At 33.9% G+C, this 13,450-nt stretch overlaps 1 protein-coding gene across 3 annotated transcripts in view; it reads left to right on the top strand.

The window, feature by feature from the left end:
• Window positions 1-6,051, top strand: part of LOC143900628 (early estrogen-induced gene 1 protein) — a 62,254-nt gene extending 56,203 nt beyond the window's left edge. For all 3 annotated transcript variants that reach the window (XM_077412208.1, XM_077412209.1, XM_077412210.1), the window contains 2 exons: window positions 1,875-2,080; window positions 2,279-6,051. In XM_077412208.1, coding sequence (XP_077268334.1) covers window positions 1,875-2,080; window positions 2,279-2,400 — 328 coding nt within the window. In that variant the 3' untranslated portion in view covers window positions 2,401-6,051. The remainder of the gene's footprint in view (window positions 1-1,874; window positions 2,081-2,278) is intronic.
• The last annotated feature ends 7,399 nt before the right edge of the window (window positions 6,052-13,450 follow it).

Below are 13,450 nucleotides of genomic sequence, written 5' to 3'. Positions count from 1 at the left end.
CACTGATTGCCTAAGCGCCTTGGCGTTGATGTCTGTCGTTCAAATTTACCTACATTTTCCGGAAATTGGTGCATCCAAACCAACGATCCGGCAGGAATTACGATTCGTTCTAACGTTCTGCAGCACCTTATGAACCTTTTGCTTCCTCGCTCGTCACGCAATTAATCCGCAAAAATTCACATCTGCACAGCTTGTACCTAAAACGCATGTTTCTCGTAAAAAACGCAATTCTCACACAAAAATTCACTCAATGATATTTTTATGCACCACATTCATTTCGCATGTTAAGTTATCAGAAATGATAGCTTAGTTGTCATTAATTTCTATACCATATCTATCATTAGTTTACTTATATATATATTACTATATGCTTCATGCTCATGTGAAGTGTTTTATTGCTAAACAAATATTAAATCTTGACGACAGATTATCTCTCTTTCTCTCACTCATTCTACTAAATTTTCTTTATTAATAAAATAATTTTCGACTTATAGGCAAGTCAGATTACAGATAGAAGTGTAAATGGCATTATTATCTTTCAATAAAATTTAAATTAATTTTTTGCTTTTGGAGAATTTCCACTTAATTTTTGAAAATATGTTAATCTTCATAATTAAAAAATTGTATCAAATTACTTTATTGCTTTATTGACCTGGACGTTTCTTTTAATATTTATAATATTTATTTCTTTAAGTAATTTAAATTACATTATTTAAATTATTAGTAACATATATTTTTTTTTATTAATGTAATAATTATTTCATATTTTTTCTTCATTCTCAGATAATTTACTATACAGCAATCTCCATTTGTTAAGAAAATTATTTTATTAACTTTATCTCGTCTATTTTAATTAACACAATATATATTTATGGTAGTTACTTTTCTTTCTGCAATTTTTCTCTTTCTCATTTATTTATTCGCTTAATTAAGCGTTCCTTCAACTTCCACGCGTATTTAATTATCTCAGCCACTACCCGCACGAGAAGTCGTCTCCCTTGTACATTAAATTGACTGTTAGTATCCTCACTCGTAGAAGGCACATTTATTTCTTTGTACGTTTATCTGACACTCACGTTTCAACATAATGTTTTCCCTACTTTAAGTGAGTGCGTTACACGTACTCGATGAACTTTCACCTCAAGAATCAAACAGATACGAGTACGTCGGCATAGAATCCATTGTTTGGGAACAACACTTCTCTTAATTTTAGAAAAATCTTAAATTACACGATTATTTAATTACGTACCCGACACATATTTATTGCTTGTAGAGACAACTGCGACACTACTCTGCGGAGAAATCAGCGCAATATGGAATTGCAGTATTAGATAGACGCTTTGTATCTTTGTTAGGGATGTATTATTTTGCTGCCTGGAACTTATTTGTTTCAACTCAGATTGAACGAATAAATAAGTTCAGAATGTAACGTCCGTTGCATTCTGAGAAAGGAACGTAATTACGTAACAACAATTACGTAACAAAACGTAATTGATCATTTCTTTAAACAAGGCATGCAATAAGTTGTAATTATTATCTATCGTGTTAGCCAGTAATTGCAAAACGTGTTAATATGCCGTAATGGAACATTTAGACCTCTCCCCATTAGTTATCAATTTTTCATAATGTACATGAATCGAGGGGCTAAATTAATTGTTATAAAACATGTATTAGGTTCGTCCGCAACGTTATATTTATATCCGCATTGTTTAATTTTTCATAGTCTGATTTCGCCGAACAGAGTAACGTTAATACTTTATTCCTGCTTTTTTATCCCCAGTGCTCAGTTTAATATGTTACAACGTGTTACTACAGTTAAAACGTGTAGCAATATGCGACAAAAATGAAGGTAAAATGTACATTGCTCTTCGCAGAAATCCTTCCGGCGGCTCAGGTCTCAGCGAAACTGGATCCCTGGACCGTGCTAAGGCTGCGCTGGAGCGTAGAAAAAAAGCAGAAGATGGTACTGGTAATCCTGTCCTCTGTAGAGTTGAAGTTACCAGGCCGAATCCTGATTCTCTTATCGACGAGCTGCTTAAAGCAACAAATTTAGAGCAGACAGATCTTGAAAGTTCCGAGAGTACGTTTTTCTTCTAATTTATTATATCAGTTAAAAAATAGCGGTTACAGAAAATAGAGTGGTTTTTTTGCGCCTTTGGTTTAATTTTTTTTTCTTAATTTTTTACGCTAGAAAGTAAGGATAGTCGTAGATTGATATTTCAGCGTAGTTAAACTTTCAAAAACGAAATAAAATTAAATGAAAATTTACGTTTTGCAGCAACTGGTCTTCAACTCTTCATCGCGAAGGACGGTACGACTGCGCTTGGTAGTCACGAGGTGAAGAGCCAGATGCCTGCCGGTGTGTTCAAGCAAGTGGTAATGGAAGAGAACAATAGGTAACACGAAGCCATCACCACGAGGCGACAGTACGCAAGACAGGCCAGTGCAACGTTCTCGTTGGCTCTGGTGCCTGAACTCGTCTACGAGGCCTACGAGCCTCGGTAGTCACAAGAGATGACGATAACGATGGACGAGGGAATCGTCGACTCGGGAGGAGCAGCCAAACGCGACACGAAGTCGCACATCCTCACTAGATCTCTTCTAGATTATAGCTCTCCTCCGTACAAAAAGAAATGTGCGCTTCGACGATCTCGGTAGTCGAACTAATATCCGTCGAAGCAGTACGTTCGAGTCGATTACTTCGTGTGAAATCCATTGTCCGGATTCGCAGGACCGAGGCTGATACTAATCATCTCATAAGTGCGCATTGAAACGTGAATAATAGAACAGCCGTGTGCAACTCACGTGATTGTTAATTGCGTCTCGGTGTTCGTCTGACCGAGATAATTTTCATACATGGGTTTTGCATTTTCCAAAATTCTGTGCAGCGAACGAAATTTATATACAGCATTGCTGTTCACGACGAACAATCTACAACCTCGGCTACGTGCAAAGCACAATTTAAAAAGATGATGTTAAATAAACGAATACACGTTTTCGAAACTATTCAAAAAGACAAATATACATATTTTCTTCCTGATAAATGAAAGCACAATGATTCCCGTCGAGCGTGCTTTGCTTGGAAGGGGAGTGTTAGTCAATAAAGTTTTAACCGAGAGGGAATACAGAGCGTAGTAAGGGAGTATAGTTACAAAAAAATGACAGGCGAAACACGGTCAAGGTCCGACGAAACTTTGCAATGGGAAGTAACATCGAGCAAAACTTAAGCGCCAACTTTATTTATCTACTTATAGCAATATGACGACGATATCTTGCTAACGTGAACTGTAAAAGCGACTCGAAGTTAGCGTGAAAAGAAATATCAAATTCAGGCAGTATATATCGTGATTATATCCTTGTATGAAAGTATTCTTGACAGCATTTCTGACAATATTAACCGAACGAAGGATGTTTTCCCAGGATGGCTCGAAGCGATTTCCAGGAGGCATCTCGGGAAATTACATTCTACTGATATTCTAGCTTTTAAATTGTAGTTTTACCATTCTGCATATTAACAGTTTATTTTTGCTTTATATTATAGCATATATTTTTTTACCATTTCTGATTATTCTCTGCTGCGCTCTTTCATCGTCTGCAAAATCCTCATAATTAATCTAAAAGTGTGTTTAATATGCTGAAGATGAAACCAGCTGAAATATACGAATTGGTCAGTTAGACAGAAAGAGAGAGAGAGAACGATATAAATTAATAATTTCAAACATTGCGGAATGTAATGTGTTTGTGGAACTATAAAAGCGTAGATCTATACTTTGTATGAATATATTATTGTTTTTAAATAACTTTGCCTTGAAAATGGCACAGTTTTGATACTTCCTGAGTAATTCCGATTCTTGAACTGTAACTTCTGAACTAGCCGATTCACTTTTTTTAAATGGAAATAAAGTTGAAGATATTTTTCTGTATGATATAAATGTTTCACGACTGAACATATATGTATAAGACGTATTATTATTTTATATTATCAACCTCGACGAAGAATGGATCACCGTTTTGTCGAATCTTCTCCAAAGGCCCGGTGAACTTGACGCGACCGGCTATCCGGTAGTAATCTGTGTATATAGCTGTAGTAATTGTTACGTAGATAGATCGCTGGTATGTTGTATACACATTCTCTCCGTACTCGAATAATCTGTAATTGCTAGTGTACATTACGCTGATGTATCAAAAAGTATGCGAATGCGCGCGTGTGTACTTGCGTATGTGTATATGCGTCCGTGTGTGTGTGTCCACGTTTGAAGGTTTTTCGTATGCCTGTCAGACGGAAGAAGGGGTCGTTAACGCGTGTGCTAGGTATGCCTGAATCGTTGCAGAGGGTAGTGAGTACTTCCAGCGTCCGTGAGGCCCGTTTCGGAAATTAATCTGAACGTTTCGGTCCTCGTGGCTCGTCGCAGAAAGATAAGATAACAGAGTATGAAGTTGATAAAATCGCAAATGCACAAACGCTTCTTCAAAGCGCTCTCCGAAGTAATTCGCCGGTTTAATTTATCGTACCGATCTTGAATCGCGTCTGCGAGCGACTTCCCCACGAGAAGTTCCAAAGTGTTTCCTCCGTTGGGTGCCGCTCTCTCAAGATCGGGTTCGTTAATTATGCTAAACCGGGAAGACTGTAGAAGCGGTGATGATAATTGCCGACGCTTCGGCGGCAGATTCGTATATCCGATCGTGAATCGCAGGTTTCATAATAAACAGCCGTCGCGCTGTACGTTTTTCTTATAAATAGATCGATACGTTCCTTCCATTGTTGCGTTTTCTCTTCATTTTTATGTACGTACATTTTTCTTCTTCTAGATCATACCCGAGTGCCGTTCGATACCACTCTCGATTTTATACGACTACGATCGTATCGTGTCACTCGAACGAGTTCCGTCGCGAAAACGACTTACGGATTAACTGTCAACCACTATGATGAGATCGAGCCCATTCCTATATAAGTCGCATGTTTTGTAAAATAACAAAAAGATTGCTCAATATACGCATAGTAACTATCCTAAAACAGGATTTTCAAGGGATTTGTAGGGAACTTGGGGTTCGGTAATTATAATTGGACAAAAGTAAATTTAAACACTTGAAAGTTTAACACTGTAATTATAAAAAAAAAAAGAAAATATAGTTTTTTTAATTAATTTAAATTATTAATTTATTATATATCAATTATGTTAATATTTCTTTCATTTATTTATATATTAATATATATATATATATTATCTGTAACTTTTACAATACTTTCGTATTTGTTATGAGAACAGGTAACAGAAATAATTGGAGTGTAATTATAATCGTCAATCCGTTGAAAGTGAAAGATACATAGTGCCATTTCTTATCAAACGAAAAACTGAACTCACCATAGTCATATTATTCGTTTTCAATCACAGTGGTTGCGAGTTAAAACGTAAGTAGATCTGCTAGCTTTCCCGTGAATGCGCGCGAGAGTTATTTTTTCATTCAGACGTGCCGCCCGCGTACAGCTCTTTTATTTATAAAATAAATACGCGCGCGATGACCAGGAGGTGCGATCTCCGTAGCGGAGCGTGTCGCGTTCGCCGATTGACAATTGGTTAATTTATTGAACGGAGTTTCTCGCGAAGGGGCGACTTTACGCGCGAGTATTCCTCCCGAGTAAGATACCAACGATTCTTTCTTCTTTTTTTTTTTTTTTAATGTTTCAAGACAGAGGATAGGTGCGAAAAGTCGGACTCCGCTCGTTCGCCGAGTCTTCCTTCGCAAGAAGCCACCACGGTCGCGGACCGTCGTTTGTTTCATTCGCTCGGCAGATATTAATGTTGTGATATTTTACGATACCGTAACAATAAATACCGTTATTACCTGTATTATTATCATCATCGAGATGTATTGTAAGCAAAAAAATACTTTATCTTTATTTCGGGGCGGGAGGGCGGCCGCCACACAAGTCCGAGGGTCGCGCGCGTGGCCGCCTTCCTTGATTCGCAATTGTTGACATTTCGCGTCTAATCTTTACTTTTGTGAGACGAATACGAAACTTCCATGTGCTGATAATAACATTCTGAAAACCACACACACGAATGTCTCGTTCATTGAATCCTCCTTTCCACAATGATATTTTTGTAGGAATTAGAGAAGAGCGCAGTGTGTGTGTGTGTGTGTGTGTGTGTGTGTGTGTGTGTGTGTGTGTGTGTGTGTGTGTGTGTGTGTGTGTGTGTGTGTGTGTGTGTGTGTGTGTGTGTGTGTGTGTGTGGCGCATCCCACTTGTGTTTTTGGCTTATGGTAGAAATTTTATCGATATTAAAGTATTGATACAAATATATAGCATATTTTTAATAGTATAAACGGTAAAGATTTTTTATGTTAATATCGATAAAGTACATTTACGCAAAATTTACAGTAAATATTGAATTTTTTCATTGATTTTGGAACGAGTTTTTGGGTAGTACTTATATCTCGATCACTCTTCTGCTAATAATTTTTACAGCTAATGTTTTTTTACTGTCTAATTATTTTTAATGTACAATCAACACTGCGTAATTTTTATTAAAAGATCGTTATGAATTAAACAACTGGAGGGATGCATACATTCAACGAACTCGTAAAACTTAATATTATCAATGCATTAATGTCTGGCTTATTTATTTTACTAGCACATTTTTTAGCACTTTATTATTACGCAATGGAATATATAGTAATTACAAGAAATCAAATAATTAAGAATAGAAAAAGCAATGCGCCGCGGAATTGAGAAAGCAATGTAATTAAGACAAGGGAAAGAAATAATTTTGAAAGAAAGTTAATTCTTTTATTTCCAAATTACTTAACAACTAAAAAAAAACATTTATTTGTATTTTTCATAATACTACATTTATCAAGAAATTTCTAAATATTTATTTATTTTTAATTTTTAATACATATATAGGTATGTGCAAAGTATACATATATGCTAAGAAACCATGAATGTCCCAGGTAACAGAGTGACATCAAATGACGTATTAATAATGTCTTAATATACGTCATTAAAACGTCTTTAGACGTCATCCTGCCACCTGGGATAAGACTACATAAAGGAATTAATATACATGTAATGTTATATTATATCTATATATATTTATAGATATAAACTGTAGTAATATTTATTCCGTAATTGGAATAATTAGGTGGCCATATGACTACAATGGCGAGATAATTAAAAATAGATAAGAAGGAATAAAACTAAAAGTTAAGAATAAAAGAAGCACATTCAAAGGGAATTAAAAATAAAGGAGATATAAAAGTTGAAAACAGAAGAAATAAAAAGATTCAAGATACGAAAAATTGACGTTTTCAATTTTATTTTCTACACGCAACATTTCTATTGACATTCATATAGCATATTTGGCATTCTGATTGAATTGAATTCCATCCCTATTTTTCTCCGACTTCTCTTTTCCCAGTCTCCATCCATATTTTAATGGTGCATACATCAGCTTTCACACAAGTGCCTCGGCATGGAGTCCTTATGTTACAAATGACTTTTATATGCACTCAAACTGATATATGTCTATAAGCATATAGGAAAGTCTCTCAACGTCGTATCCACTTGAGAAAGCTTATCGTGGAATTTCACGAGTATCTGCATTTTACAAATCGTAAATTTCCCACGTATAAAGGATATACACTTTATCATGTGTAAAATCCTGAACGTAACGCTGAACATCATACAATAGATATACGTATTGATCCTGATACGTGTGATAAGTCGCACGTTCTTTCTGTACACACATTTTTGTGAAAGATAGCATATTGCGAAATCAAATATCATACGCAGGAAAAACGTGGCGTATCATCGTGACAGAGGTAAAGAAAATTCAACCTGACTTTTCTACGTGACAAAGTGTGACCTGTGTATTTTGTAAGGCGCTTATGAGTCGATCATCATTTCTACACCAGAATCAGTAACTCGAGACAAATTACGTACGAAATACGAGGTTAAAGTGAAATAAAACAAAATTGATTTGTCTCGTGAAATATTCTTATTTTCGTTATTTCGCTTCGTGAAAAGACGGGGAAATTGTTTGATTTTCACTTATTTGTCCACTTAAAGCGTTGCGACATGCTTCTAACGCGTACGCAATTTACGTAACTTATTCAAACACGAAAGAAAAGATAAACCAGAAAAAGGAGTAGTTATGCTATATACTACCACATGGTTCTACCTTTAATAACGTAACAACTATAGTTATTATCGGTTAAAGGCTGGGAAAACTTTTTGAACTTTGAGGCAATGTTTTTATTTTTCCATCTGTACGCAAGAGTTAAAACGAAAAAAATATATATTCGCTTCCTTGGCGAAATTGACGTCGTTATATGCCATTCAAACGATACGCAATCAGCGTAGGTATCAATCAGCATAACAGTGTGCAACCAGAAGGGAGACATCACGCTTTCTCTGTATCTGGACGCGGATCTACGCGTTGACGTAATCCACATTCGTGAGAGATACCGATATACAAGCAGGTGTCAGCCTTTGCATGGCAATTAATCGCAGATTTTCGAGATCATTTCCAGGTGAAATGTCTAGTACAAAAATGTTGAAGCTGTGAGTTTTTAATCGAGAAGGGTTTAAAATTGTTCAATTAAATTGTCCGAAATTTGTCTAGATACTTAGATACGGTATATATTGTATAATAGTGAAGGTATATTTTTTTAAACGTCCATCATATTTTTCATTAAAAACTTTATAAATAGCTTTTTAATATTAATTGATTGTATTTATATTATTAATTAATCATACGGTTGGACAACTCAATAATATAATGTTAATAAAAGTCATGAAGCAGAAGAATAGGCGTGAGTATTGAAATATGATGAATCATCGAACCTGGCACATATCAAACCTGCCACATGAAGTATGATGAATGAATGACGCACGATTCTCACCTTTACTATTATATGATATCAGATATAATGTATCATATATACCTACTCTTGAGTGCGAATTTTGGACAATTTGACTGGTCAACTTTAAATACTTTTTATTTAAAAATTGTTCTAGTTTTGTGGTATTCAGAATTTTATCTTAAAATGACCTCAAGAGTCTGACATTAACTGCTGTCAGGCGAAGTCTGGGACATATCCTGTACACGCATTATTTTATGCACTGTCATACGAGCGCTTTCACGGTACAATTCGTCGCAATTCATGTTGGTATACGGATACGAAAATAGACGTTACTCGGTTATCTTAAAGGTAACAAATGCGAATTTGGGTGGGGTTTTCGACGAGAGGCATTTGCTGTAAAAATGTGTGTAATTTACAAAAGTATATAAGGGCGGTTTATTAAACGAGAATTATTAGATGTCGCGCATGTATGTGCGGATTTAGAAATGATATCGCTTATATTTGCTATATAACAATGACATAACTCAAAAAGCAAAGTTTTCCAGATAAGTTCAAATGTTCTAAATCATTAAAATTTTGTAATATATCATTTATAAATGCGATTTTGGTGTAATAGCTGATTGTAGAGGAGTAAAAGTATCTATTACATATTAGCTTTTTATTCAGTGTATTGAATTCTCTTTTTTGCAAACGATTTAAAAATGATCTTTCTCAAATTACGTCGTTGTTTAAGAACTTGAAATACGTCGAAATTTCAGCTCTAAACTCGATTGGTCACAAATCCATCTCCTCAACTTTGTAGTTTCCTTAAGGGTTGGTTTCTCAAATCAATATGATAATTAATTGAAATTTATGGAGAATATTCGTCGATGGAAATCTGTCGTCCTGGTCGTCCATGCCAAAGTTGAAGATAATTGTCTGCATGGTTGTCGAGAGTAATTAATTATTGAAGTTATACTCTTATCTCTCTCTTATACACGGACGACATAGCAAAAATGTTACGACACCTGTAATGTAACTCTCGAAAGAATATTAAAAATGACAGGAATTTTATGAAAATAGATGCAAATAATTCTTTACATATTTAGGAAGGACTTTTACGAAGCCTGAAATGATTTGCCTACAGTTATCAAGAAATTAAACAGCATATTGTATATGTTTAACATTTCAACGTTATTTTGATTTTAATTGGTATTATATAGGAAACAACCTTATTTAAAACCTTAAGAAACAGCTATTTAAATGCATTCCACGCATTCATTTGCTAAAACTCGGTTATTTTACGCGACGAAAACACACCTATAGACAACCTGACGGCAACCAACCGCCTTAACTTAATTTCTCAAATTTAAAAAACAAGTAAAGGATCTCTGTTTGAGATCCTCCTCCTCCTCCTCTTTCTACCTTCTTGATTTCCCTCCTCGCTCTTCTTTTCTTCTTTCTCTATACGGTCCCTTTACTTCTCATCCACATCCTTCGTATCACAAATAGTTTATGATAGAATGTTAACAAAAATAAAGTCACGATATAAGGCCACGTCAATTATATATCCTCGGATCTCTTTTTTTCTTTGGAAATAGCTTGAAGAATCTGAGTTTGAATAAGCTGAAAAAAAGTGCTGACTTCGGACTTCACTATTCATTAGATGTAGACAAACTGGAACTGGAACTGGATCGAGGACATAGAATCAGTAACTCTCCTTTATTTATTAAAATGTATTCAAGAATACACTCCCTAGATGATATTTATCTAAACATCAAGACTGCATATACACTTCGAATTTATGTAACTTTACCAGTGACTGTAGCGTCTTGCAAACGCAGTTTTAACAAGCTCAAGTTAATAAAGCGAATTATCTCCGTTCTACGATGAATCAAGAAAGATATTAATCTTGCATCATTATTAATAGAAAAAAAGTGGTTTCACATATTTAATAAAAGCAAGATTTAGATCACTTGGACTAATAAGATATATTATAGCTAATTTAACAGCTTATAGCTTATTTAATAGATGCAGTTCTTGGAAATGTAAATATTAATTGTTCAAAATGAGAGCCAAAGCGTTATAAAACAACGACACAAAAATAATTGTTTGCACGCGAAAATGCAAATTATCGTTTCTTAACACAATAAATTACTTATATACCGGAAATGATTCTATTTATCTGTTATGTAAGATATTTTATTCAGTTCCCTCAGTCTTCGAAGAATCATATACACAGTAGCGTTGTCAGTGATATCAACCTTCTGTAATTTCTCATGATTATTCAATCAAAGTTTGAGATCGGCAACAATAAGCATAGCTTCCTGCACTATTATAAACAAACAAAACACATATTTGAAAAGAAATCGGAGAGAGTGCCGTAATACATACATATTTACCTAAAGTTTTATTGAATTAGCAAATTAGTAATTAGTCACAAAAAATTACTAATTACGTAAAAATTTGTATAATAAAAATAAATTTTTTATTATTAAAATAACTAATAATTTGTAAAAAATAAATTATTACTTATTTGAAAATTAATAATTAGTGGATGAGGAATAATTAGTCTCATTGTCAGGTAAGTACTATTTTCTAATTTGGCCGGATCTATTTATACATATAAATCATATAACATGTCGTTATCGTATTATGTATTACATATTATGTATAAACTATAGTTAGCTATACATGCTTCATTACGTATCTATCAGTAAACTTCTCAATGTCATTATTGCTTATATGAATAGCGATAAGCAATGGCATTTTATATGCATAACGTAACATCGCACATATAAGTGAGTGCATTTATTATTTCTTTTGCTTTTTATATTCTTGTATTCTGTTAATCTTTAATCTCGGTTAATTTTTAATTGGATGGTCTAATATAGTTCCTGATGTAAAAAAGTTATTTGTTTTATTTGCATTTTTAGTTGTTGGTTGTATTTCTTGTTGTATATGTACTTCAGTTTTTTATTCTTTTCCTCACCGATGTCTGAATACATATTCTATTTGTTTTTAGATGCAGAAAGTGCTAGGAAATATGAGTAAAAGACAGATTTATAAGTAGCAAAAGTATTTCGACTAAAATTATATAGATTCAATATAAATTATTCTTGGATCATTTGAAAATAATAATGAGCTTATAGCGAAAGCCAAAGTACAGATAAAGAGACATAATTAATTAAATTGTTTTCGACAGAAATCAATATAAAAATGTTATTAATTTATTTTCAGCATTTCAGTGTCCATTTCTGATGTCGGTTATAAAAAATAAGGTTTAAAATTTTACGTAAGTATATATAAACATTTTGCGAATGTAAGTAAATCTCCTAAAAGATAATTATGAGGAGCAGATATACAAATAAAAGTAAAATGTCAGAGTGCAAGTAATTAAAAGTCTCGGAAAATGGAAATTTTCTAATTAGAATCTCTAATTCATTCTAAGTTATCCCTCAGGTAATTCCAGGAAGTAATTACGATAATAAGCATGCAAACGAAAGAGGCAATTACTCACAACCCGAAACTTTTTTCTTTTCTTGTTTATATATTCGTCATGATTATCTTGCAAGAGATTATCTGAAGAATAACTTACAATTGGATTAAATTTCAAATTAGAAATTGCCATTTTTTCGAAAATTTCTCGGTTCAATTGTTCTTGTCTGAATACTTATTTCACACATGCTCATAATAATTAATTGTCTCCTGGAGAATTTATTTCGGAATAACTTAGATTAGATTTCAAATTTGAGATTTTCTGTAAATTTTCTAATTCAATTGTTCGCGATCAATATTTTCTTCACCTGTATGCTTATTGTATTAGGTTGGTGCAAAAATAATGTTGGTTTTTAACTTTTAACTTAAATGCACATATCTAAACTCAGGATAAACTTAATCAGTCGAAAGAACAACTTTTAAAATCTATACATTTTTGCCTACGAGATACAAATTTATTTATTCCAGTAACATAAAATATATGGCTGCAGGCCGTTCGCGACCCTCTTTATCTTCAAGGGTCTCATCTTCATAGGCTCTAATTTTTGTTACGAAATTTTTTGGACCAACGTTGCACCATGCATTCGTTGACAGTTCCTTCGCCAAATGCGGCGTTGATAATTCGAATCGTTTCTGCTGTTTTACGGCCTAGCTTGAACTCGTATAAAAAAATTACTCGAATTTGCTTATTTTCCATCTCTGTTTCAGTAGTCTGAATTTCCCACAAATTGGCATCAAAGGCCAGTCAAATTAGACATTTTGCTATGAAAGTGATGCGAACTTTTTTATTCCTTTTTAGGCGTGTTGGGGGTATTTAGAAAAGCTTATTTTTGAGTTGTCGTATCATCAGACCCAGAGCTTTTTGAGGGGGGGGAGAGAGAACCAATTTTTGACGAATCGGAACGAGTCACCTCTCATTTTCTTCGTTTTTTCAAGCCCTACAACTCTCTCAGGAGCAAAAAAGTGCTATCTATTAATCGAAACGAGATAAATGCAAAAAACCGCGAAAATTTTATTTTTTGAGGGAACCAAAATTTTTTTTTTTTTTTGCAATAACTCGGCGAATGTTGATAAAAAATGAATGACTAACCTCTCATTTTTTAGC

Source organism: Temnothorax americanus, unplaced genomic scaffold (genome assembly GCF_048541705.1).
Source record: "Temnothorax americanus isolate GAGA-0224 unplaced genomic scaffold, ASM4854170v1 Scaffold3, whole genome shotgun sequence".
NCBI classification, from domain to species: domain Eukaryota; kingdom Metazoa; phylum Arthropoda; class Insecta; order Hymenoptera; family Formicidae; genus Temnothorax; species Temnothorax americanus.
The sequence above is the reverse complement of the archived record's forward strand: the minus strand, read 5'-3'. Positions and strand labels throughout refer to the sequence as shown.